Genomic DNA, 26100 nt, shown 5'->3' with positions numbered 1-26100 from the left:
GTAAGTTTTTATCTCTTCACATCTTATCCGTGTTTATTAAGCGTTTTCCACAAACATAACCTGAACACAAGGTGCAGACCTCAAAAGGAGAAGCTGATCTGGAAAGCACAGACCTGTTTGTAAAGAGCTGTTAAGTAATTTTAAAATTTTAAATTAAAACCAGTTTTCCAAACCTTCCAACCACATATGTTTTCATAATTTTTAAAGATGTAGTAATCATACTGGCTCTGGAAATAGATGTTTCCAAGGCGCACCAGGCCATCCTGCTTGCTTTCAGCATGGCCTTACCGCTGAGACCAGGAACTAAATCCACACCCTAAACAGAAAGCTGCAAATGTCTTCGTTTAGTGATTGCTCAGGGGTCCATCTTCCCCTCGCCCCAAATCCAGGCCGATCTTCTCTTGCCCTCGCCGGCAGGCAGCAGCGTGGGACCAGCTGGAGAGCACAGGGACTCTTGCACGGCTTCTACAGGCCAGCCCTGCTGCTGCCCAGCCTGCCTTGCAAGATTTTCTCTTCTACAGAAGAAAGGAGTACGCGTTAAAGGATGCAGAGTAGTGAAGTATGCGGCTGGAGAAGAAGGGTAAAAGGAAGAAGAAAAAGAAGAGGAGGAAGAAGAGGAGGAAGAGGAGGAGGAATAAAAGGAAGAGGAGGAGGGGGGAGAAGAGGAGGAGGGTAGGGGCTCATTCTATTCCACTGGGATCAATTTCATGGGCTCCTTGAAACCTCAAACGTTTCAATTAATTATAAACGTGAAGTGGTCGCCCGGAGTAAGAATTACTGTCTACGGGCAGAGTAGGGCACTCGGTTCAGCTCGCCGGCCGTGTGTTGGGGAGCGTTCCGATTTGTACAGTTTCCATTTTTTGAATAGTCGGCTTCTTTAAACAGGTCCCAAGATAGGGTGCTGCAGGCAGGGAGGGGCGTGCACAGCAACTCCAGGCATCCAATCCAATAATGGCACCTGAAGAGGTCCCAAGAATTACAGAAGCCAATATCTCTTCTTCCGAAAGTTCTGCCAGCATCTCCCCTCCCGGCGGGGCCCCAGTTGGCACACGCCCTGGGAGAGCAGGTTTTTCCCTCTGGTTTAGGGTGGGCCCTGCATTTCCGGCCCCATCCAACTGCCAGGGCCAGTCGTCCACACCCGGGGTCTTAGGCCTGCTCCCCTCCTTGGCGAGTGGTCGAAGCCGCCCAGCAAGCAGGGAGCAGCCCCAGCCTCTCACCGTGGTTCCTGGGGCCGCCGAGGCGCGACACTGGAGGGCTGCGGCGACGCACTAAGGCCGGGCGGTAGGCGGCCCTCCCGGGCAGAGACCGGGGCAGCGGGCGGCACAGCACCCCCGGGGGGTGGCGGCGGCGGCAGCGCCAGCATCTCCTCGCCCGAGGTCACTGCGCAGTCCTGCTCTGGCTCTGCGACCCCGCCACCCCCGGCCGCTGTACCGCCGCCTCGCTTCTTGTCCTCCTCTTTCTTCCACTTCATGCGGCGGTTTTGGAACCAGATCTTGATGTGTCTCTCGGTCAAGTTCAGCATTACGGCCAGCTCCACCCGGCGCGGCCGCGAGATGTACTTGTTGAATAGGAATTCCTTCTCCAACTCGAGCAGCTGCGCGCGCGTGTAGGCGGTGCGCGTCCGCTTGTTCTCCTCAGGCTCTGCTGCGTAGGCGCCGCCTGCGGGCGACAGAGTGCGTGAGTGTGGACCCCGGGCCCCCGCCCAGCCCCCACCCACGCACCCCAGCCTTCAGCTGGGGCCCCAGTAGAGCAGGAGCAGGAGCCACCGATCCCCCAGTCCCCTACTTCAGCACCCACCGTGGCCCCACGCGGCCCTTTCCCTGGTGTAGGGAGAAGCCCCTTCTTGGAGGCCAAAGCTGACCCAGCTCTCGCTGTGAGCGCACGCTTGGCTCTGTCAGCTAGTGGTCCTTGAATGAGTTCATTTAACCGGTGTCTCTCTTAATGGTGATTTAAATGCATATGCTAGACATTTAAATCCAGTCGATTCTATAAAGGCAACAACATGTCTTTAACACGGAATTTATTTTTTAAAAAAACGTTCTAATGATGACCAGCAGCAAAAAATACATTTCAGATCATTATCTAATTTACATATGGATATATAACTGACAAACTTTACAAGACATAAACCAACCTCTACCACCTACCATGCTATCTGATTTTTTCCATTGTTTACTATTTCGTTAGCCAAATAAACTGATTTCATGAACCACTAATGGGTGCAATCCGCGGTTTGAAAATCCCTGTGCTACTACAGGTTATGACACATTTTGTCGTATCTGACCATATATTGTCTCCCTCTAGATTTTTATTGTAACCAGCCTCGACTGGAGAGCCAGCAGATTCTCTTTAATTGGAAAGTTTTAACCTCAGCAGGGCCCCTGCCGGAGAGAAGGAAATACTGTTTTCGGGAATTTCGTATTTGACGGGAGCAGGACACCGGCAGCTCGGTATTCAGACGCGGAGAGGTGGGGGGAACCGGGTCCCCAGTGGGGCTGAGAGCTCGGCGGAGGAGGGAGTGGTCGTGCAGAAACTAGCTTTCAAGGGCTCAGGGATCCCAGGTCCAAGCCCGGGCCACCAGGAAACCACAGGGAGGCCCGGCCCGGGAGCTCAGAGCCGCGCAGTCGGCGTCTGCAGCCGCGCTCCTCTAGGACTTCCCGAGCTTTTCCTTTGTCTGAGAAACACTGACGGCACCCGAGTGTGGATACTGGCGTGGGAAGTTCCACCAAAGCTCTGGAGGCTTAAATCGGTTTATCTTACCGCTGGGACAGGGACATTTTTCCTGTGACTCTCGCTGAAGCCTTAGGGAGTTGAAATGCAAGCGTGTATGTTTGGGGAGGGGGTTGACTTCGCGATGGAACCTTCCTGGATATCCCATCCCCCCAGGCCAAGAGGAGACGCCAGAAGCCTAGGTCGAGGCTCCCTGCAGGGCATCTCCGGTGTCCACTCGGCCTTCTCTGGCCTGGGAGAGAAGGGGAGGGGGGCCTTAAAGGAAGATTTTAAAGCTTCTCCAAAGTTCTTAAATTCAACCCAAACCTCTCCGGGCTCCCGCCCTTGCCTGCAGGCTGCCACCATCCTGGGGGACCTGTGCCCAGCGCGAGTGGCATGGGGTGGAGGTTCAGGATGGAGGCTGTTGGAGGAGTTATGGGGAGAGGTCAAGGGCCCGGTGTCTGGGTCCTTCCCTAAGGCTCAGAGTGAGGCAGTTTAGGTGCGAGCTGGCCGGAGCAGCTGATGCAGTTCATTTAGGTTGAGATTTCAGAAATCCCTGTTGTCGTTAGTATTCATATTCCTACTGGGAGTGACAGCCCTTTAATCACTTCACTCTTCCCAGGGGCGTGAAACCCCATGGGGCTGGGCAGGTAAGTCTGCCACTTCTTTAAGTTCCGCTCCTTCGAAAGTTTTCCACGAGAGGACCGCGGTGATGGGGAGGAGGGTGTGTAGCAAGCGCCCCGCAGGCCGCTTCCAGGGGAAAAGGAGGAGGTCGGCTTCTTCCCCGTGGGCTGAGGGCGCAGTGGGCTATAGGGTGCCAGTAAAGACCTCTTGGGGGCCGGACGGACTCCCAGCCCGAGTGTGTCGCCCTCCTAGGGTGCTCTCCACCCCCAGGCAAGGCTGCCGATATGCCTTAGGGTTTTCTTTCCTGACTTCTTGGGACCTCTTGAGCCCAAGCTCCTCCAAAACAGGAGCAACACCCCTTGGGGTAGGATAGGGAAGTTACCCCACCCCAGAAATCCTCTCTCAGGGACTCTCGCCCTTTTTGCCAGGAAGCCCCAGGCCCGGAGGGCCAAGGGATGCCAGAAACGCGGGCGTTGCCAGCAAGGAGGGAAAGGAGCCCTGGAGGGAAGGCCGCCCTGGAAGGAAAGCACCTGCTGAGAGCAGCCACCGTCGGTCAAGGGGCCGTCCTCTTTCCTCCCAAGAACCCCGCATTTCCTCAGACTTTGAGGCCGTTGGCCCCGGCCGTGCGCGCTGGATGAGTACGCCTAGGCCCCTCGGCAGGATCTGGCGCCCTGGTCGCCTGCGTTTCGCTGGAGGTGGGGACGATTGCAGCAACTTGGGCCGAGTCCTGCCTCAGGATCTTTGCCTTAGAGAGAAAGTGAACTAGGAAGAGGCGAGCCCGGGGACCCTGGGCGAGCCTGGATCCTCTCCCCCCAAGGCCCCGCTTGGATGCACTCGGGGTCAGTGTCAGGTAGGGCAGGCCAGACCCTGTAGACAGGATCCTCAGCGCCGGGGGCGCCAGCTCGAGCTTCTTACCCCCTAGCCCCGACTGTCAGTCGAAAGGAAAAGAAAAGGCAACTATTTGCAATGCAGGTGTGACCAGAAGTGGCTGTGGCACGGAAGCGATAACATTGTGTAGGGCTGGGGCACAGACAACGCCGGAACTCGCCCGCAGCTCCCGGCGGGGAAGGACCTGGGGGCCGCTCCGAGTCCCCGGCTCCGGGACAGACTTTCTGTTACACGCTGGCGCCTAGGGCCGCGGGAACCCGGGCTCCCGACTCCCCGGGCCTGCTGGGCGGGGAGGGCGCAGGTAGTCTTTCAGACCGACTTCCTGGGAAGCAGTGCTGGGAGACCCCTTCAAACGCTTTTGGTTGGTCAAAAATGAATTAGCATCTCAGACACCTTCCCAGCTGCCGGGCTCGGAAGAGAAGCAGCCGGTCTTCTGCCCCCAGGTGAGCACCCGCCCCCCCCCGTTCGTCCCCTCCCCGTCCCCAAGCCTTGCCCCAGCCCCTTCCTGTTTACTCCCACCCTCCGACCCCCACCAGGGCCGCCGGACACTTCGGGGATAGATGCAGTTTTCCTTTCCTTCCCTGCCTTTCTGCCTCTATCTGGTGTCCCAGAAACGCCCTGGCTTCTCTAATACGGCCTGGGTAGTGAGGGGACCCAGGGCCCCGAAAGCGACCTCGGGCCTGGGTTACAGACATCCTGGGCCCTGTTTGGCTTCTTCCTCAACGTGCACTAGCGGGGAGTCCTAGGCTGCAGGATGGCTCGCTCCAGGAGGATCCCGAGGGTCCGAAGCCCTGAGCTTGGCTAGGCCTAGACTTTCTGGGGGCGGCATGGGCAGCGCGAGGGCTCCTGGGGCGAGGATGGGTTCAGTATATAGGGAAGAAAGGGGGTCGAGCTTCCAGGAGGACAGCTGGATGGGAATGATGCTCCAAACTGGACCAACGGAGCTCTTCTGGGCAGCTTATGGTCTCGTTGGCCCCGTGGTGTAGTTTAGTCCGACCCTGGGTTACCCAAGGGGCTGAAGACAGGAACAGGGAGAGGGTCCAGGGGAGCTTTTGGAGGTAGGGGCAGCCAGGCCCAAGCCGGAAAGGAGAAAGGGGTGGAGAGCCAGGCTTACCTGTCCACTGGCCTTTCCACGCATGAGCTTTGGTAGACTTCATCCACGGAAAAGGCAGCTGGACGCGGCTGTGCTCCTCCAGGGCACCCGGCTCGGCTCCATCCGGGAAGGGCCCGGCGGGCGGGTGGGGAAGCGCGAGCTGAGCAGGGAGGTGATGGTGGAGCTGCGCCACCGCGGGGTCGTCGGCGAGGGGCGGCACCTCGTACGGGGAGATGTCCGGGGGGCTGCCCTGCTCCAGCGTGCCCAGGGCGCCGGGGAACGGGGGCGGCGGCGGCGGGGGCTGGCGGCCCATGTATAGGCACGCAGGGGGGCTGGCGCTGAACTCCGGCGCCGGGCCGCGCTGGAACGCGCACGGGTCCTTGTACAGCTGCGTGGCCGCGTAGTACTGCTCCTCGCCGTTCATGGCGGCAGCCTGGGCTCGGGCACCAGCAACCAGAGTAGGGAGCTGGAGTCGGGGACGCGGCCACTGTGCTTGCGGTGGCGCTCCCGCTCCCCGCGCCACCCCCGCTCGCTTTGACAGCTCCGCACTGTTCACAGAGGGAACCCGCGGCTGGCGGAGAGAGGCGGGCAGGCCGCAGTGCCATAGGCTCCGCTGTGCCCCACGTGGCTCAGTCTGGGGCCATTATTGGCCTGGCTAAGTGCCTTAAGAAGCGAGGGCCAGGTACCCGCCAGCACCACCATTTGTTTCAATTTTCTCTGTCAGCTGAGTTTGCTGCGCACCTCTGTATGCGCAGCTGGAGGGGCTCTCCAAAGCGGGCGCGCACGAAAATATTAGAACTTCTCCTCATTTCTAGAAACATTTTCAGCGTGCTTTAAACGTTTTTATCTTCCTTGTGTCTTTGATAATACACATATTAGTTCATTAATATAATTTATAAATAGACATGGTAAGGTTGTAATTTTTTTTAACTGCTGGGGAATATCAACAAAAACGTTTGCAGACCCAGCTCTATGGGTCGAAAGCAATTGGTTCTATTTTATTTATGAAGTTTGTCAAGACCACCAACCAGTGAACAAACACATAAAACCCCCTGCATTCGTTGCGTGTTTTTATCCGTGGCTGTGCTCCAGGTACTTCTGGGGTGTGAACCGTAACTTTGGAAGCATTCCCAGTGGCTTAAAATTTTTTTGTTAAATTGAAAGGTATTATAAATTTTGATTTGGGAAATTGGGGTCCAGTTGGCCAACTGACAACACCATTTCCCAATGTGGCAAGACGGAAAGAAGAGGCCTCCGTCTGGGGCTGGCTGGGAGGCCAGGACAGGGGGGTCGGCACGTGGTTTCCAGATTCTTGGTGACTCCACGGATCCCAGCCGGAGTCTGCTAGCGCAGAACTTCCGCTCTCTTCTGCTTGCAACTGAAATAAGGCAGGCGAGGAGGGAGGGTGGTGGGGTATTTAGAAAAAGAAACAAAAACACCTCATTTTTCATGACAATGTCCGTGCTGGGCTTCAAACCATTCAGTAAGTTCTGGGCACTCTGGGGTCCTGACTTAAACAGGGTCAACTTTTCTGCACCCCCTGGGTGGACTGGCTACCTCCGGGTGGCGGTGGCGCCCAATCTCTCTGGCCTGGGCATGACCGACGCCGCTGACCTGCTAGCGCTGGGCGGCCCAGCCAGCCTCTGACTGGGTCCTACTGAAATGAAGACATCTCTCGAACCACCACAGAGGGTTCTAGAAAAATTGGACACTTGTGCAGAAAAGCCTCAGCAAAAGAGCGTGAACCAAAAAGAACCAAGTAAAAGGAAAATCACTGCAACCTCACTTTTCTAAACTACATACCCACGTCCAGACCTTTGCGAGTAGATTTCAATATATTTTCTCCTACTAAAAATATTTGTGTTTTAAATGCGGATTGAGTGCGCTATTCTGAATACTCTTCATTTTCATTAAAAGAAAAAAGTCAGTTGGGAGTTGGGACTTCTCTGCGGATTCCTTCTCTCGCGGGATTCTGGTGCCGTCCTCAGCCTTTGCGTTGCGATGTGCGGCAGCCACAGAGTGGTCCCCAGAGTGTGGGAACTCGTGCAGCTCCCCGGCTTGGTGAGGCCCTGGTTGTCACCGAAGGGCGGGCCGAGGAAAGCACGGCGGGCGGGGAGAGTTTCGGTGATTCCTTCAGGGAAAAGGGCCACCTGTGGTCCTAAGGGGCCAGGGAGTGAAAAGACCGTGGGACCCGCGCACCTAATCTCTGCGCGCCTGCGTCAATGAGTCCATTGTTCCGGGCAGCCGCGGAGGACTTGAAGCTATCACCCGGGCCGCGAGTGACCACATCGACCAGGAGGGCAGGGCCGGAGCGGGTTCGCCCCGCCGCGGCGTGTTGACCCTCGGAGATAATCTGCGGAGTCGCCGCGGGTTGACTTGGCGACGCGGTTATGATCGGACGGCGAGCTCCGCTCGGGACAAAGATCGGCCTCTTTTCCCCTCCCCCTGCCATTCCCTCCCTTTCCCCTCCTCCGCTGAGAACCATCCCCCAACTCCGGGCTCAGTCGGCGCCCCGCTCTCCCCCCCCTGCTCCCCGCGTCGCTCGCCTCCCCCGGAGTGTTGACTTTGCACTTCTCATCTAATTGCACATTTCTGTAAATTGGTCTCCATTTCGATGCTTCATTTGCTCCCATTTAATATTTTTGCTCGGTCCTGCAGAAAGAAAATAGGCTCTCAGCAGAAAGCAAATCCGCCCACTGAGGTCGCTGGCAGAAAAAACCGGGTACCCCCGTGGGAGGGGGCGAGGGTGCTGAAGATTTCAATGGAGGCACGTTCTCACTTTCCCAATTAGCATTTTCTGCTGCCTGCTACCTCAAGAAGGGACCTAGGAAGCAAAGGTCAAACCACCATTTATTATTATTATTATTATTGGGTGAGACAAGGCTATATAATTTTTGATTGGCTAATTATCATATGCATTTATATTAAAAAAACGCATCCCGCAGAACCCTCCACTGCATAAGATTGTGTATTGTGTTTCTCTGTGGATATAGCTGTGGGTATCATAAAAATCACCAGGTCCATTATAGGTGAAATGCGTTTCCGCTCTGAGTCCCCGCTGACGCCTGCGGCCCCTCCAAGCCGCCTCGCCTGCTACCGGTCGGCAGCGATACCGAGCCATTAGGCGAGCGCCTTCCCGAGCCATTTAACAGCAGCTCTTATGGATAAATAAACAGAAAAGGCTGTAAACCAATTATAGTGTGGACAGTGAAAAAGTCGTTTATTAGCAGGACGTCCTGATAGACTTCGCTGATATTGGAGGTCCTCGCCTGCCCTCTTCCCCCTGTCCCCTGGCAGAGATGCGGTTTTAGCCCTGGAGAACACAGGTTACCTTGTTCTTGGTAAGTGGCTAAGTCTTCCTCGGTGGTTTCCACAGGCATGTCAAGGACTGAATTTGTCTTGATGATAAGATTTTTAAGCCGTTGCGTTCAATTATAAAGGAAAAAAAAAACAGAGGAGCCTCATTTTAAGTCTAAGGTGTACCTCATAACTTTATGTGGAAATTAATTTATTACAGCATATTCATTTTTATAATTATTTCGCTGTTGAAAATAAAAATTGAGTTGAAAAACTCTGCAAAGCAAACAATGTGATGTATGTAATGACACTAATCCTTCTATACTTGACTTTGAATGTTTGTGCCTTAGCATTCCCTTCAGTGGGCACTAATGCAGACGGGTTTCCATTCCCCCGGGTGGAATCAAGTCTTCCCTTCTGCTACTTTCTAAATCCTCAGAACCTGGTACCCAGGTCTGAGAGGGGCCAGGGAAACAAACCCAGGTGGGGAATGGGGATGGAGGGGACAAACGACCCAGACTTTGAATCAGAAGTTTTCCATTGATTCCTAGGACAAAACAATCTAGTAAAAATAAGTGGAGAGTTGAAATTATTTTCCAACTATTTTCAAATTAATAGATAATTCAGTACCCCCAACTGTACAAATTAATGCAGCTTAAAAATTGAATTTAATTGAATAATTATCTCATTCACTACCTCACTGGCTCTCTTCAGGGCGAGAGAAGAGTAGAGGGGCAGGAAGGGAGGCTCTGGGTCCCAGTGCTGTGCACTGCTCGCTCCACCCACCCTCAGTGCCTGCTCCCTGGAAGTGGGGCCCCCAGCCACCAGCCCTTTCCTCTCTGGGTTTAGTCCTTCTGTGGCCTCCCTGTGAAAGGAAAAGTATGAAAGGAAGTTGAGACGACAAAAGACCTGAGGTCTCCTGCTGCTTCCCCACCCCCTGGGCATCCCTGTGGCCCACCCTCTGCCGTTCTGGACACAGCCCTTTGGTCTGCTCCCACCCAGGTGCCCATCCCAGGCTCTGTCATCCAGCTGTGCAGCCTCCAGACATCCCAGCCCTTACTCTTCCCATCCTGATCTTAGTTCTGGATAACCAGCCCTTGTTTCCACTGCAACTCCCCTTCTGTGCCTTCCCCTCCCCCTCCTGCCACCGTTTCCTGTGACTAATCCTTTGTTCTCCTGGGAACCTCTCCTCACCTCCAGGTTTCTGCTGCAGACCAAGGCAGGCTTGACCCACACTGCCCAGTCCCTCCTGCTGCCCTCCTCAACCAGCCTGTGTTTCACATGGTTTATTGGTTTGAAGGACCGATATTTTCAATAATACTTATTGATCAAATGTCTATAGAGCTCTTACTGTGCGCCTGCCTGCAAACTCCTTGAGTGACTAAAACTCAGTAGTAGAAATATATTCTGGCTTTGGTGTACCATAGAAAGCTCTTAGGGGCTGCGTACACCTGTCTTCCAAATGTGGCTGTGCCCTGCACAAGCTGTGTGTCTCTTGGCAAGTTATATAACTTCACTAAGCCTCCCTGTCCTTATTTTTCAAATGGAAATAATATCACTGTCCTATAAAATGTCCCTATTGCATATGGTAATACCAACAGCAATCACAGCAAACGCATGGAGCCAGGCGCTCTTTCAAGTATTTTCCATATGTTAATCCTCACAAAGTCTAGAGCTAGATATTGTTATCTGCATTTTGCAGTGGAGGAGACTGAGGTACAGCCATATTAAGTTACTTGCCCAGAGTCAAACAGCTAGGAAGCAGCAGAACCTAGATCCAAGCTGAGGTGATGTGGCTTTAGAATCCATTCTGTTGGCTGTGACACTATACTATTTTGCTATATAGTAGCTACTCAAGAAATCTGCTTTATTGTTTTTGTGAGAATTTAATGAGACAAAATGTCTAATGCTCTGAGCACTTCATGGGCACTCAATAAATGGTCATCTCTTCCTTCCTCCCCTAGCATTGCTTTTCGTGCACTGATAAACACTTAACTATTGGCCATTACTGCATGCAAAAGAATTTCAGATTATAACCACAAGCCCATGTCTAAAGACATTCCCAAAGAGGTAGGCCTGGAAAGGAATACTCAGGAACAGTGGGAGGAAGCACTGCACAGGTATATCATTCAGTGTTTTGGGGGAACGTGCCCCTCAATGTGGTCCCACTTAAAGGAGGTGGAGGAAGGGGATTGCTGGAGGACACTCACTCCAGCCAGCCCTCAGCACACCACCGAGAGAGAAACAGCTGTGCGGAAGGGGCAGGCCTTCTCCTTTTCCACAACCAGGGAAGTCCGAAAGAAAGACTTGAACGGGGTGAACTAATCACAGCTAAGAATGCCTTAGCTAGCCCAGTAGGAGCAGAATCCAGCATCTAATAGTGTCTTCGAGCCAGAGGCCACTCCCACAGCATTTGCTGTGATTCTTCCATTTCTGGGTTGGAAGATGAAGCTGTCATCATAGACTTAGGAAACCCTCAAATGGCTCAAGAGAGAAGGGAGTCATTCCAGTTTCTGGGTCAGACAGAGTAGGGCTGGAATCCTGCCCTGTTCCTCCTTTTTCCAGATCAGACAAAAGGTCATGTGCAATCCTGGTTGTCTTTGTGAGGGTGCAGGACACCCCCATCAAAGTGATTCCTCTGTGTGTCCCCCAAATCTAAGACCCATGCAAAAATGTTAGCATTGGAAAGCTGTGGGGTTAAAGTGGGAGAGTCAAGCTCAAACTCAAAGCCACATGACCGAAGGCCCTGTCTTTTGACTGCCCAGGGTAGATCCACACCCTGTTTTGCAGTGATTAAGGTAAAAGACCAATTGTTTGACTACGGTCTCAACTTTGTCAAATTTTCCTATTAGTAATTCCTTCTGTGGTAGACACCTCTCATCAGTGTATTGTTGTGCATAGAGAAAAGATATTTGAATACATTTATTTTCTGTGTTTTCTACAGTTACATATGGCAACATATTTACCTTTAGGCAAATCCCACAATGATACAGCTTCCTGCTTACCAATGAAATAACATGGACTCATAGGGCAGTGTTTCTGGAAGCTTGACTCATGAACCGTGTGTATCAAAATCACTAGGATGCTTATGAAATGTAAATATCTGAGCCCAGCCCCAGACCTACTGAATAACAATATTGGGGGGGTAAGACTTGGGAATCTACATTCTATACACATACGTGGTTGTTATCAACACTACAGGTTCAGAATAACAATAACACATTTAAACTATAATTTATTTGATATATGGTGACTCATACATACTCTGAAGGAAAAGGTGAAGCATGGACATGCAAATAAAAATATACCCCTACAGCTTAAGGTTGTTGTGAGGTTTAAATGAGGAAATGTTGGAAAGATGCCCAGGTCAGTGCAGAAAGCAGAAGCTCAATAGATGTTATTTGAATCTTATAAATTCTGAACATTTTCCTAGGTTTCCCTTTCTCTCTTACACATCTGTTCTTTCTTTATGTGACCGCAGATTTAGAGAGATCAGCATGATCTTACCTTATTATTGTGCTTACTTGGACTGAGCTCTTCAGAAAGAGTGGGACTCTCCTTGGGATGTTAATGTGGCTACACGTGGGCTCCGTGGACTTGAGCTGAGCATTTCCAGCCACAGGAGCTAACACATAGGGCAAATAGAGGGAGGTAATAAAACCAAAGCAAATTGATTCACCTCCAGGCAGTACCATTAACTTGTGTCTTAATGCAATACTCTCTCCACACTGAACATGACCAAATAGCTTCCTTTAAAGGTAAATGAATTTTATATAATTTGTAGCTAATTCCATTTAATTCTGCCCACATGAGCATGTGATAAGGGAATGTTAAACTGGTTAACAACAACAGGCTAAAAGGGGCGTTCGGGGGAGCCAATATTTGATTTCCAAGTGCTCTGGCTCAACGCTGAGAAATGTAGATTACCATGAGTGTGCTGGTTTCTTGGTTATTTGCTTTCTGTTCTCCTAGCTCCTGAGTAAAGGGCAGTGAGAAAACACTAGGATCCCATCTGTCACAATGAGGCCAGTTACAACAATAACTACTCTTTTTTTTTTTTTTTTTTTTAAATAAAAATCATTCTTGGTCTGACAAACTCGCTTTGGATTGCAGGGAATCAGGAAGAGTAAAAATAATAGAATCAATAACAACGTTGTTATCTAGTAACTTAAACAACCCTTGCCTGCCGGGATGGCAGAATAGGTTTTCTTATCTTGGAAACAGGGAAACTTTCTGGATAGTAAATTATTTTTCACAAAATGTTTCTAACTGGATTAGGTTCCTAGAGAAAGTGCCGAAGGTAGGAACCATGCCAAATTCTAATCACTGAGACGCATTATTTTAAAACATGGGAAAGAATTGGGGTCTTTTAATCTAATACACATGATTTCTTCTTTTTAGTCAATAGAATGTCGACCGTGGTACAATTCTTTGAAGATTGAACACTTTAAATGGGAGGTTCTCATTGAATGTTTGGATCATCTGGTCAACTGGATCTTCCTTCTTGTGTGAGCTGTGGCCCCATGCTGTGTGCTCCTGAGAGCATTCCTCATTCACGTTGACTGCTCAGAGTCAGGATGGGCTGTCTCTGCTGAGCAACCTGTCTGAGAAACAGCCAGGAGTGGGCGTACTTTGATTTGGGGGTTGCATGTTTGTTTATTTGCATGTAAATATTGACGATTCAGTTCAGGAGTCATGCAATATGTCTCCTTTTGAAGAAAGTCATCTCTCTCATAGTCCAGCTGTATATAACAACTAACTAATATACACACCCTCCAAAGAGATTATTGTGACCTGCTTCACTCAAATAATTGAAGGGAAAGTAGAAGCTGAGGGGCACTAAAGATCAAGTTTGTCTTTACTGCTCCAGTTTGCACCCAACTTTGTCACTTATGTGCTGAACTTTCAGTACACATCCTATCATTTCACATTTTAATGTCACTTTGATGTCTCGTAGAGTGTGTCCTTAAAGTCTGAACACAGACGACTCTATATAATACCAACAATATATTTCATGTATACAAAATTTTAAAATAGGCCGGGCGCGGTGGCTCACGCCTGTAATCCTAGCACTCTGGGAGGCCGAGGTGGGCGGATTGTTTGAGCTCAGGAGTTCGAGACCAGCCTGAGCAAGAGCGAGACCTCGTCTCTACTAAAAATAGAAAGAAATTAATCGTACAACTAAAAATATATAGAAAAAATTAGCCGGGCATGGTGGCGCATGCCTGTAGTCCCAGCTACTCAGGAGGCTGAGGCAGGAGGATCGCTTGAGCCCAGGAGTTTGAGGTTGCTGTGAGCTAGGCTGACGCCACGGCACTCACTAGCCAGGGGAACAGAGTGAGACTCTGTCTCAAAAAAAAAAAAAAAAAAAAATTTTAAAATAGTATTATCTATGTTTCCCAGACTTTATGGCCAGTCTATATATAAACTGACCTAATTTCCATTGGTTTTCTTAGAAAAGAAGCATACGTGGAACTAAAATTCAATTTAGATGAAGAAAATCTTTTCTCTTTCTACTAATGCTGAATTGTAAAACGTAATCAATCAGCGTTGTCTGCTTCATTTACAAAGCAATTTGTTAGACTCTGCCGACATGGTCACAGTCAAACCTTGCAGTTTCTGAAAGTTAGAGTTAGAGATTGCCATGAATCCAGATAAACAGCAATGTTTTCTTACCTTCCCAGCACATTGTGACAGGTGATAACAAAAAGGCAAACAAAAGTCTCTAACCCCTAGCCTGGTGTAATCTGTCTCCTGGCCTGTAATTACACAGAATTCGAATTTTTCTCAAGAAAGTGGAGTGACATTATTTACCTTTTTGTATTTATATGACCGGTAGCCGAATTTAAATACATAACCAGAGAAATTCAGCAAGGAAAAGTATGGGGAAACATTCTAATTTTTCCTTTTCTCCTGCTATGTTTCATTATGAACCTCTTCCTTGCAAGCCCCAGGGCTATTTTTTTTAAGAGAATACTGATATTATGCCATCTACTATTTACAATATTTTAGGACTTTGGTTCCAATTTTTGCTTCATATGATGAGAGAAAAGAACTGGAGATGGTTTATGTATATTTCAGATGAAAAAATAATTTAACAAATTTGTTGGGTAAAGGGCAGTGGTGTTGAAAGTCGATAGGCACATGGCTAGACCTGTTCCTCACTTCTCATCTAATTCAAACTCTGTTTTTCTACAAAAACATACTTGAAAAGAGTCAATTTAGTGCAACTTCTAAGAAAATCACTAATTGAGGCAATAACAATAACAAGCACCTTGGCACCAAATTTTGCACAAAACCCTCCTATCTATCAAGTTACTAGGAGTTTCACAAATTCTGTCTGCTTGCTTTTACTCTCTCCATCCATAAGGAGTTGGTGCCTGGAAGAAAAACATTATTCCCCAATAGGTGAACAAAGATGCAGTTGGCCCTCTGTACCCCCAGGAGATTTGTTCCAGGACCCCTGCAGATACCAAAATCTGAGTATGCACAAGTCCCCTACAGCCACATTGCAAAAGTCAGCCCTCCGCATCCACGGGTTCCCCATCCTTGGGTCCAACCAACACATCAAAAACATCTCAGTTGGTTGGATGTGCCAATGCCTAACCCACGGCTACAGAGGGACAACTGTTCTAGAGTCATAGTTCTGACTTCGTTGTTTTAGTTAAGTAGCTCTTTGAGATTATAATGAATGCTATGAATTATCTCCCACAGGAAAACACACGTGTGTAAGCACACAACATTCTACATGATATTTCAGAAAATTAAACCTCCGCCCAACCCCTCACATCCATCATCTGGGCCCAATCCATGCCCAGCTCCTACTTTTCATCCCTACTTCTGAATTTTTGGTTGATGATACTGTGCACTATTTGGAACTTTACAAAAATTGCTTCTTTGTAAATACTCTAATGATCACTACTTGTCTATTTGATTAGGGATGTTCATGCTACTTACAGAGGACTTATACATTGGATAATCATTGCTCAATTTTCTTACTGTAGTTACCTGTTCCATGAAGGTAATAAACATACTGAAGGTCAAATGGTGAGTTTGGGAGATAGGAAATAATAAGCCTAAGATTAATCAGAAATTCATTGACTTACAGATGCATTGAAGTGTGACATTGATCTGTTGCCATAAATGGTAGTTTGGCTTTAAGATTGTTCTTTTCTTTCTGTCCTTGTCTAAATATCTACTCTGTGCCATGCACTGTTGCAGGGCTTTGGGGATATGAGAGAATCAGACATAATCTGTGCTCTGGAGGCCTTAGATTCTAGTAATGGGAAGAAAATGAGCTCACGCACACACACGCACACGCAGAGTAAAAAGCTGGTGAACACATGACTCACGTAGAGGCAATCTGACCTGGCAGCAGGTTTTAGTCATTTCCTGAAAGCAGATAGGTATGGTCGGGCCTCATTTACTATCCACCGTTTACTATCATTTACTATCAATTTGACTTTGGACTTTCAGCTGACCCGTGTTTCCAATTTCTCCTCTACCGAATGGCAGCTTGGCGAGTGGTAAACCTATGCACTCCGAAGCTGGACTGTCCTGGTTGGAATCCCAGTCTCAGCACTTATTAGCTGTGTGGCGTTGGGCAAGCTCCTTCACCAGAGTCCCTGTGCTTCAGTTCCCTGCTCTGTAAAATGCAGATAAAGACGATGCCTACCCATGAGTTCGTATGTGGAACGCACTTTGAAAAGAACACGTCTAGCACCTCACCAAACTCTTCATTTACTCATGTCCAACAAGTATTTATGGAATGTCTACTCTGTACTGGGGACAGGAGATGCCATAGTAAACAGGTAGTCTCTGCTTTATAGAAACATCTAGTTAGTAGGGGAGTAAGACAACAAATGCAGTGACTGCCTCTGTGACTGAGTCGAATGTAGCTGTGATGGCAACGCCGTGGCAGGGGTGCGTCCCTAATCCCGGGGCTTTTCCTCTTCCTGCTCCATCAGTGCCCTACCCTCGCCTTTCGCTCCTTTAAGGTTCTCCTCACAGAGTTTTGCTTTTTTTTTTTAGAAACAAAACCAATTTTAACTGTGGTTAAAAAAACCCACATAACATAAAATTTACCATCTTAACCATTTCTAAGTGTATAGTGTTAAGTGTATTCACACTGTTGTGTAACCAATCCCTAGAACCCTTTTCATCTTGTACAACTGAAAGTCTGTTTGCATTAAACCACAACCCCCATTCTCCCCTCCCCCAGCCCTGGCAACCACCTCGAGGGTTTTTATAACTTTCACACATGTTCTGCATCACGCTAGTTTCTCAGTGTTGTGTCATATAGTTACTGTGAATGGGACATCATTTGCCATCACCCGGCTGGAGACTTCCCTCTGAAATAAGTCTTCCTTTTTCTTCCTGTTCCAACTGCTGTTTTCTGGAATTCTCTGGATTCATGCACTCTGTGTCTTCTGGAAAATAAATTGCTGTAAAGTGAGCAGCTCTCTAGGAACAGTTGTGTTAGTCACTGGGCTGACGGCGTTTGCTGAGTGCTCGCTGTTTGCCCGTCCCTGTGCTCAACTGGTAGAAGATACTAAGCTGGTGGGAGGCAGCAAGAAAGGATCTATTTCTTCTAAGCTATAAGGGAACAAGTGTGTGGAAGCACACACTTACACAGACACATGTGACTTAGAAATATTTATACAAGCATCCAGCTTGTACATCCCAAGCGTGTCTAAGAGGGTGAAAGCCATGTTTTAGGAATGTGAATATGGCAACATGAAGCACTGACCGACATGTGACAGACCGAGGCCCTCAGACCAGCTCAGAGGCTGTTAGAGCAGTTGAGGTAGGAGAACATGTAGCCTTGAGTGGTAATGAGAATGGAGAAAAGGGAGAAATCCAAAATTTAACAGGAAGAGACTATAGGACTTGGCGACCCATTGAATAGGAAGCAAAGAAAAGGTGTAGGAGATGCGTTTTGTTGGGTGCTGACTTTGTGCTGGGCCGTTTGCCCATTGGATCTCAGTTACGTCCCGGCGCATTCCTGAGTCAGATGTTGTCATCCCCATTTTACCATTGAAGGAACCAAGGTTCGGAGAGGTTGACGAGCTCAACCGAAGTCACCTGGAGAGGAGCTGGTGGAGTCATACGTTACCCACAATCTGTCTGACTCCAAAAACCATACTCTTTCCTTTCCAAGATGCCCTCGAGGTTGCTGGTCTGGGAGACTGAAAAAGTGATTTTACTGTGGATGGAAAAGGTGGTGTTGATAGAGGGAGCCTGTTTTTAGGGAGAGAATGATTAGTCCCGTTTGAATACGCGGAGAGTCTGAGATGCAGGCGGGCAGCAGGAATTGGAGAGGCATTTGGAGCTGGAGGATGGGCTGAGGGAACAGTGCTGGGCAGGGACAGCTAGAGACCTACATGTTGATTTGCCTGCAGCAACACTGAATGTAAAAGAACAGAGAGAGATGGGTAAATTCTTGAGGATGTTTTTGCCTAGGGGGCAGAAAAGAGAAAGGGGAGTCAGTAAAGTCAGTAACGGAAAGTTCGTGAGAGTGTGATTTGGTAGAAAAATCGTGCACGTACTTCAGTATGGAGGAGCGTGACTGTGACTGCAGGACAGTGTGTTCCGGATCGTCGACCACGACTCAGAAAAGTCATGACGAGTTCTGAGTAGAGCCGTGCGGCTGTCTGATCTCAGGGCAGGCACCACCGTTCACTCCACGTCCTCTCGGTTCCTAATTCCTAACCATGCTTCCTCTTAAATAGCTCTTGAGTCAGCCTTTCCTTAATGCCCTTGGCCGCTGCCTTAGTGCAGGTTGGGTCTCATCTGGGCTATTGTGACAGGTGTCCGCCAGGGCTCCCTGCTGCCAACTTCTTCACATCTTAGCATGTGTACTTAATCGCCAGAGTTATTCTTCTTACAATATGAATTTTATAATTTTCTCAACCTAAAAATTGATTTTCTTCCCCTGCCTAGAGAGTGAGGTCAAACGCCCTAGCCAAGCCCATTGAGTCCAAGTTTTGGCATCAACCCTGTCGTCAGGTGGCCTTTTCCACACACCCTATCTCTCCCAAGCATCAAATACTCCAATCAAACAGCCCTCAGCATCTCCTGGGGCAGCCTGTTCTCTCAGAACCCCATGCTGCTGTCTGGACTAGAGCCTTGCGTGCTTGACCCTGGCAAACTTCTGTCTGTCCTTTGAAGGCCAACAAAATGGCAAGTAGCATGTAAAGGATATTGGGATGAAACACAAACTATTACTAGATTTAAATTCAAAACCAAGGAATAGACACCTGTAATCCACACAATTGCTATTATTAGAAGAGAAATACGTAAGAAGGGCCACTTAAAAAAAAACTTTCTTGTTAAATTTCTCAGGTTGTATTCACCTGCTAGAAAGTTGAGGTCCACAGAAGACTTTTTTCTTCTGTTTATATGGTTCTCTCATCTGAGAAAAATAACTTCTTGTCGTGATCAGCTGTCATCCTCACCTTTGGTCAAGACTGTGTCCATGCAATGGGTGCCCTTGACATTCTCTGCACTGTAGGGCAGCACCCTTAAGGCCTTCCTGGTGGAAACACAGAACATTCTTACTAGCTTGTGTCTGAGAGCCCAGGATAGTTAAGATGGGTCCACAGAAGACCAGCACACATGACGTGGTACTGGGATTGAACTTGAAAAACCTGAGAAAACTGTGAAAAGCTGAAATGGCCAGAAGATACACGTTTCAGTCTTGGCCCTGCTACTTGGTGGCTGTGATTGAAAGCGATGGACGGTGATTGAAAGGTGGGAGTTTGTGGAACATCTTGGAAATACAACCCAGCAGCGATTTCCCACATGGCGTCTGCAGGGTGAGCCATTAGCAGCACATCTGGTGAAAGACTCTCCCAACTCCTGAAGAAATTATTTGAAGCTCAAGGATCTGGTGACCTTAGCGAAGAATCAGTTAAGGTTGTTGCCCATACAGATGTTGCTAAGGAGGCAGATTTGCTAAAAAGAGCCTGTGGGCTGAAGCTGTGCCCCCAACTGTAAGTAGCAGGAAGAGGGGTACGGATGCAGGGTGACGTCCTCATCCTACAACACTAACGCCATGAGGAGAGGCTGCGCTACAGGCAGTGAGGACCAGAATGAGGAGGGCATGGGCTACAGCAACTTGGAGCCCCCAGGGAATCTGGTTCTTGCGAACGCAGCTGAGTCCCTTAGGCACTGTTGCATATGGATGCCATGAATGTAAAAGCTATGCCTTTGCAATTCTTCCTCAGTGCTTAGCACACAGCAAGTGCTCAATGAATGTTTATTGATTCTCCTTCCCTCCCTTCTACCTTCCCACTCTCCTTTCTTTCTCTCCTATATTCATGACTTCTGTGTCAGTCACTATTGTGCTAAGTATGGGGAAGGTAAAGATGAATTAGACATAGTCACTGCTCCTGGCTGTTTTATTGTTTTGGAAAATTCCTGTAAAAATAGAGATTTACTTACTGATTGCTACTTTTTTTTTTTTTTTGCATACATTTTTTTTTTTCCTGAGGCAAAAGAAGTGCTAGGCTCCGAGGCCTCAGAGGGGTGTGAAGGTCCAGGGTTTAAGGTGAGAGAGGAGGCCAGGTGGGGGAAGAGGAAAAAGAAGCAGGAAATAGTTTTTCCAGGGATTGATTTTTAACTCCCCCAACCCACGTCAATATATCCTTCACAGAGCTGGTTAATCATCAATTTTCGTGAGAAAGCAAAGCTGCCTTATTCTTTTTAAAGTACTTTGAGCACAAAGCAGAGATTATATATGATATGGTGCCAGTTTACTAAAACATCTGCATTTTGCTTCATCAAATGATCTAGCCATGTAGTCCGCCTGCTCTGTGTGCCTTAGAGTGGTGCCAGCAACTTGTTTTGTGTTTCATCTTTACTGTCTTTTTTTGCCTTGTTTCTCTTGCCTCTTTAGGTTTTTTATTTTTTTTGCCTTATTTAAAATTGATAAATATTGCTGTGTTTCCCATTTCCCTTTTATGCAGTTGCTCTTTTAGTGGTTCCCTTAAAATTTTTTTTTTTGTTTTTTTGAGACAGAGACTCCCTCTGTCACCCCAGCTAGAGTCCCATGCCGTCATCATAGCTCATAGCAACCTCAAATTCCTGGGCTCAAGCGATCCTCCTGCCTCAGTCTCCAGAGTAGCTAGGACTACAGGTGCATGCCACCACGCCCTGCTAATTTTTCTACTTTTTGTAGAGACGGGGTCTCACTCTTGCTCAGGCTGGTCTCGAACTCCTGACCTCAAGTGATCCTCCCACCCTGGCCTCCCAGAGTGTGAGTATTATGGGCGTGAGCCACCAGGCCCAGCCCGCCTTAAATTTCTTCTAACATCCATTAGGATTGTAAAATTTTCAGTGGAATCTAAAGTTGTCAAGAGTGTTGTCTCCCTCTAGAACAAGACAGGGACAGTATTAACACGTTATTCGTTGAACTATTCACTGTATTCCTTGTGATTTTTCCCTATGGATTGAGCATCATCTATTTTAGATTTCGGAATTAGGTTTTGTGGCAGTTAATAAATGTTTAACTGAATATACAAACATACTTTATTCATTTTCAGTCTCACTTCCTTGCTTTTCCATCCTTCCCTCCGAGATTACTGCTCCTCAGCTGTTCTTTTAATGATGGTATGTGGGTGGGTAAATGCTCTTCGTCTTTGTATATTTAAACATGTTTTAATTTTTCCTTCACAAGAAAGTGGTCCTGGTGCTGGATGTTCTCTGTTGGCCTCTCCAAGTCACTTTCCAGCCTTCTGCCTCCTGCGCTGCACTCTGGGAGGCTGCCTTTGTGCATTGCACTGACGTGCTCGTTCACTCTCTCATTTACTGTAAGGTTTAGTCAGTAAGAGGCACTAAAGGGAGATCAGATTTGCAGCCTAGATGGGATGGTGTAGACTTGTTCTCTCTGCTCCTCCCCTCTGAGTACAACTATAAACTCTGGAAACAACATAAGAAACACCGAGGCCGGGCGCGGTGGCTCACGCCTGTAATCCTAGCACTCTGGGAGGCCGAGGTGGGCGGATTGTTTGAGCTCAGGAGTTCGAGACCAGCCTGAGCAAGAGTGAGACCCCCGTCTCTACCAAAAAATAGAAAAGAAATTATCTGGACAACTAAAAATATATAGAAAGAAATTAGCCGGGCATGGTGGCGCATGCCTGTAGTCCCAGCTACGTGGGAGGCTGAGGCAGGAGGATCGCTTGAGCCCAGGAGTGTGAGGTTGCTGTGAGCTAGGCTGACGCCACGGCACTCACTCTAGCCCGGGCAACACAGTGAGACTCTATCTCAAAAAAAAAAAGAAACACTGAAGGGCAACTGTGAAAGGTGGAAAGAAGGCAGACTCGTTGCAAACCATAGGACAGGGAAAACAAAGTGGCAGGGCATCTTATGGCCACCAACCCAACAGAAAAAGGTGACTCAGGCCTGATTTTTCCTGACCGTCATCTAACAACAGAAGGCAGCCCAGGTGGTCTCATTTCTTTCCTAGATCAAATGGGAAACCCATCATCGACTACATCAGGTGAACCCAGTGGCATCAGACAAACTGGAATAAACTAGGAAACCCATTGACAATCAGTGGCCAGCGGACTTGCTGTCCTTCCCTGCCAGGCCAGACTCTCCTCACCCACTGAGACAGTGGGGGGCAGGACGGCTTTGGCTAAAAAGATCCCACCACAACAAGCAGGCAGCTTGGGAAGCCGTATTGTTCCCCTGGGTCTGAGACTTCCCTCCCCAGTCTAGAGATGCCAGGTGGCTTGGCCTAGGGATGTTCCTTCGGCCCCATTAGGCAGCACATGCAGGGACAAGTAAGAAGCTCCCATTGCACCAGATAAACTAAACAGACCAAAATAATACTGCAAGACCTTGAAAAATTAATTTGTCATTAAACCAGAACCCACAAAAGTAGGCCAGAATTTGTATGCTAAATCTAAACAGGGTGACTGCTTGCTAAAATAAGAGATTTAAATAGGACTCAGAGACTTGTAACACAGTAGCCAAATGTCAAATATATATGTATTAATATATATATGCACAATAGATTATTCTTCTCATGAATTTTATAAATCATATTTGATGCTTGAAGCAAAAATATAACACTCTCTGCTACTCAAGGCAATAATATTTAGCAGTGGGGAAGGTGAAGGAACTTAAATGGAAGAGTGGTTTCCACACCTTGCTCAAAGTGGTAAAACACTGATACCAGTAGACTGTGATAAGTCACATATGTATACTTTGATACCCAGAGCAACCACTAAGAAAACTATACAAGGAGATATACTCAAAAATGCTATAAATAAATGATTTGGAATCCTAAAAAAAAAAAATCTTCAAGTAACCTGTAGGAAGAGAAAAAAAAAAGAGAGGAACAGAGAAAACAAACAGAAAAGAAATAATAAAATGGCAAACTTAAGTACTAATATATTAATAATTACCTTGGGTGTAAATTGTCAAACTACATCAATTAAAAGGTACAGATTGGCAGAATAGATTAAAAAAGTCACTGAACTATATGCTGTTTACAAGAAACCCACTTTAAATTCAGCAACACAGGTAGGTCAAAAGTAAGGGATGGAGGCTGGGTGTGGTGGCTCATGCCTATAATCCTAGCACAAGGATTAGGATGGATTTTTCTATTTCTGCAAAAAATTATTGGGATTTTGATATGAATTGCACTGAATCTGTGTATCACTTTAAGTCATATTGTCATCTTAATAATATTAAGTCTTCCAATCCATGAACACAGGACATCTCTCTATTTATTTATGTTCTTTAATTTCTTTCAGCAATGTTTTGTAGTTTTGTGTACAAGTCTTTTGCCTCCTTGATTAAGTTTATTCCTAAGTATTTTATTCTTTTTGATGGTTCTGTGAATAGAATTGTTTTCTTAATTTCCTTTTTGGATTGTTCATTGTTAGTGCCTAGAAATGAAACTGATTTTCGTGTGTTGATTTTAAATCTTACAACTTTGCTTAATTTTTTTATTAGCTTAGACAGTGATTTTTGTGAAATGACAAGTAAGGTCATGTCATCTGTGAAGAGAGAGGCAGTCTTACTTCTTCCTTTCCTACTGGATGGCTTTTTTTTTTCCTTTTTCTTTTCTAATTGTTTTGGCTAGAAGTTCCAATACTATTTTAAATAGAAATAACAAAAGCAAGCATCTTTGCCTTGTTCCTGATCTTTGGAGAAAAGTGTTCATCTTTCATCACATAATGTTAGCTGTAACAGTTTTTATATGGCCTTTATCATGTTGAGAAGGTTTCATTCTATTCCTAGTTTTTATAGAGTTTTTATTATAAGAGTATGTTAAATTTTGTCAAATACCTTTTATTGATTGAGATGTTTATGTGGTTTTGCTTCCTTTGCTGTGTTAATGTGATGTTTTATACTGATTAATTTTCATATATTGAACCATCTTTGCATTCCAAAAATAAATACCACATGGTGTGTAATTATTTTAGTATGCTGATTGATTCTGTTTGCCAGTATTTTTTGAGCATTTTTGCATTAATAGTCATAAGGGTTATTGGTCCTTAGATTTCTTTTCTCATAGTGGATTTGCCTGACTTTGGTATGGGTAATGCTAGCCTCATAGAATAAGTTAGGAAGTGTTTCCTCCTCTTCAATTTTTTGGAAATGTTTGAGAAGAATTGTTGTTAATTCTTCTTTAAATGTTTGATAGAATTCACCGGTGAAGCCATCTTGTCCAAGACTTCTCTTCGTTGGGAGGTTTTTAGTTACTAATTTAATCTTCTTACTAGTTAGAGATGTATCTAGATTTTCTATTTCTTCCTGATTTCAGTCTTGGTAGGTTGTGTGTTTCTAGGAAGTTTCCCATTTCATCCAGGTTATCTAAATTGTTGGTGTACAGTTTTTCATAGTCTTCTCTTATAATCCTTTTTATTTCTGTGGAATCAGTAGTAATGACCCCACTTTCATTTCTGAGTAATTTTGACTTTTCTCCTTTCTGTTAGTTAGTGTAGGTAAAAGTTTCTCAATTTTCTTAACCTTTTTGAAGAACTAAATCTTGGTTTGGTTGCTTTTATCTATTGTTCTTCTATTTCTCTACTTCATTCTCTATCTTTATTAGTTCCTTCTTTCTTCTAGCTTTATGTTTCATTTGTTCTAGTTCGTTAAGATATAATGTTAGGTTGCTTATTTGAGATCTTTCTTCTTTTTTAACGTAAGTATTAGATTTTCCCCTTAGCACTTATTTCACTGTGTTCTGTAAGTTCTGCTATGTTATGTCCTCATTTTCATTCATCTCTAAATGTTTTCTCATTTCTTCTGTGATTTCTTTTTTGACTTATTGGTTGTTTAAGAGTATGTGGCTTAATTTCCATAAATTTGTGAATTTTCCTGTTTTTCTTCTGTTACTGATTTCTAAGTTCATCCTATTGTGGTCAGAAGATACTTCTTGTGACATATATTTTTAAAAATCTATTGAAACTCAATTTGTAACCTAATATATGGTCTATTCTGGAGAATGCTTCATGTGCACTTGAGAAGAATCTCTATTCCATTGTTCTTGGTTGAGTGTTCTGTATATCTCTATTAGATATACTTGGTTAATTTTGTTGTTTGATTCCTCTGTCTCCTTACTTATCTTCTGCCTGGTTGTTCTCCCAATCCCTGAGAATAGATATTGAAGTCTCCAACTATTATTGTAGAGCTATCTATTTTTCCCTTCGAGGCTGTTCATTTTTGCTTCATATATTTTGATGGTCTGTTATTAGGTGTGTAAATTTTTATAATTGTCATACCTTCCTGCTGTATGGAAGTTTTTATGTCTTCTTTTTCTCTTATAATTGTTTTTGCTTTAAAGTATATTTTGTCTGATAGTGTTACAGAAACCCGTGTTCTCTTTTGATTATTCTTTGAATAGAATATTTTTTCCTGTCTTTATGCACAATATAATATTCATATTTGTGATATAATCCTTTGAGAATATATAATATTATGTGCAATAAGACAAAATAATTTTCTCATTGTTAAGGTATATTAAAAATCAAGAAACTGAGGGTAACTTTATTACTATCACTTCAATTTATTTTTTTTAGTACTGTAAAAAACAAATTCCTTGAAAAACAAATAACTGAGACCCACCAGTGTGTGTTGACAATGAGGCTAGAAACGCTATTCTAGGAGATAAACATTGTCCTTTGGTGTCTCTGAAAATATAGAATAATGAGTCATGTCATACAATGGCCCAATTTTATTTCTAGATAGAAAATAAATTTGTTTTTTCCTTCTCCATCATAGTATCAGCATAAAGAAATATGATTATCATTGTCATACCAGTATAACTCTCAAATTACTGTCAGAAATAAAAAAATTCATTCATGGCCGGGCACGGTGGCTCACGCCTGTAATCCTTGCACTCTGGGAGGCCGAGGTGGGTGGATCGCTCAAGGTCAGGAGTTCAAGACCAGTCTGAGCAAGAGCGAGACCCCGTCTCTACTAAAAAAATAGAAAGAAATGATCTGGACAACTAAAAATATATATATATA

At 46.3% G+C, this 26100-nt stretch overlaps 1 protein-coding gene across 1 annotated transcript; it reads right to left on the bottom strand.

Moving 5' to 3' along the window:
- Positions 1-662: 662 nt before the first annotated feature.
- On the bottom strand, positions 663-5844 carry PDX1 (pancreatic and duodenal homeobox 1). Its single transcript, XM_012649886.1, has 2 exons — positions 5336-5844; positions 663-1659 (listed from the first exon to the last, which is right to left on the bottom strand). The coding sequence occupies exons 1-2, from the start codon at positions 5736-5738 to the stop codon at positions 1214-1216; spliced, it is 849 nt and encodes a 282-aa protein (XP_012505340.1). The 5' UTR covers positions 5739-5844; the 3' UTR covers positions 663-1213.
- Positions 5845-26100: the final 20256 nt, after the last annotated feature.

This window comes from Propithecus coquereli, unplaced genomic scaffold (genome assembly GCF_000956105.1).
Source record: "Propithecus coquereli isolate 6110/MARCELLA unplaced genomic scaffold, Pcoq_1.0 Scaffold306, whole genome shotgun sequence".
NCBI classification, from domain to species: Eukaryota; Metazoa; Chordata; class Mammalia; order Primates; family Indriidae; genus Propithecus; species Propithecus coquereli.
The sequence above is the reverse complement of the archived record's forward strand: the minus strand, read 5'-3'. Positions and strand labels throughout refer to the sequence as shown.

What these genes read in the sequence shown, in the direction of transcription:
- PDX1 (XM_012649886.1), bottom strand. Translation starts at nt 5,738, where the DNA reads ATGAACGGCGAGGAGCAGTACTACGCGGCCACGCAGCTGTACAAGGAC. An exon ending in GTGGAAAGGCCAGTGGACAG is followed by an intron (nt 1,660 to 5,335) that starts GTAAGCCTGGCT and finishes TGTCGCCCGCAG; the next exon opens with GCGGCGCCTACGCAGCAGAG.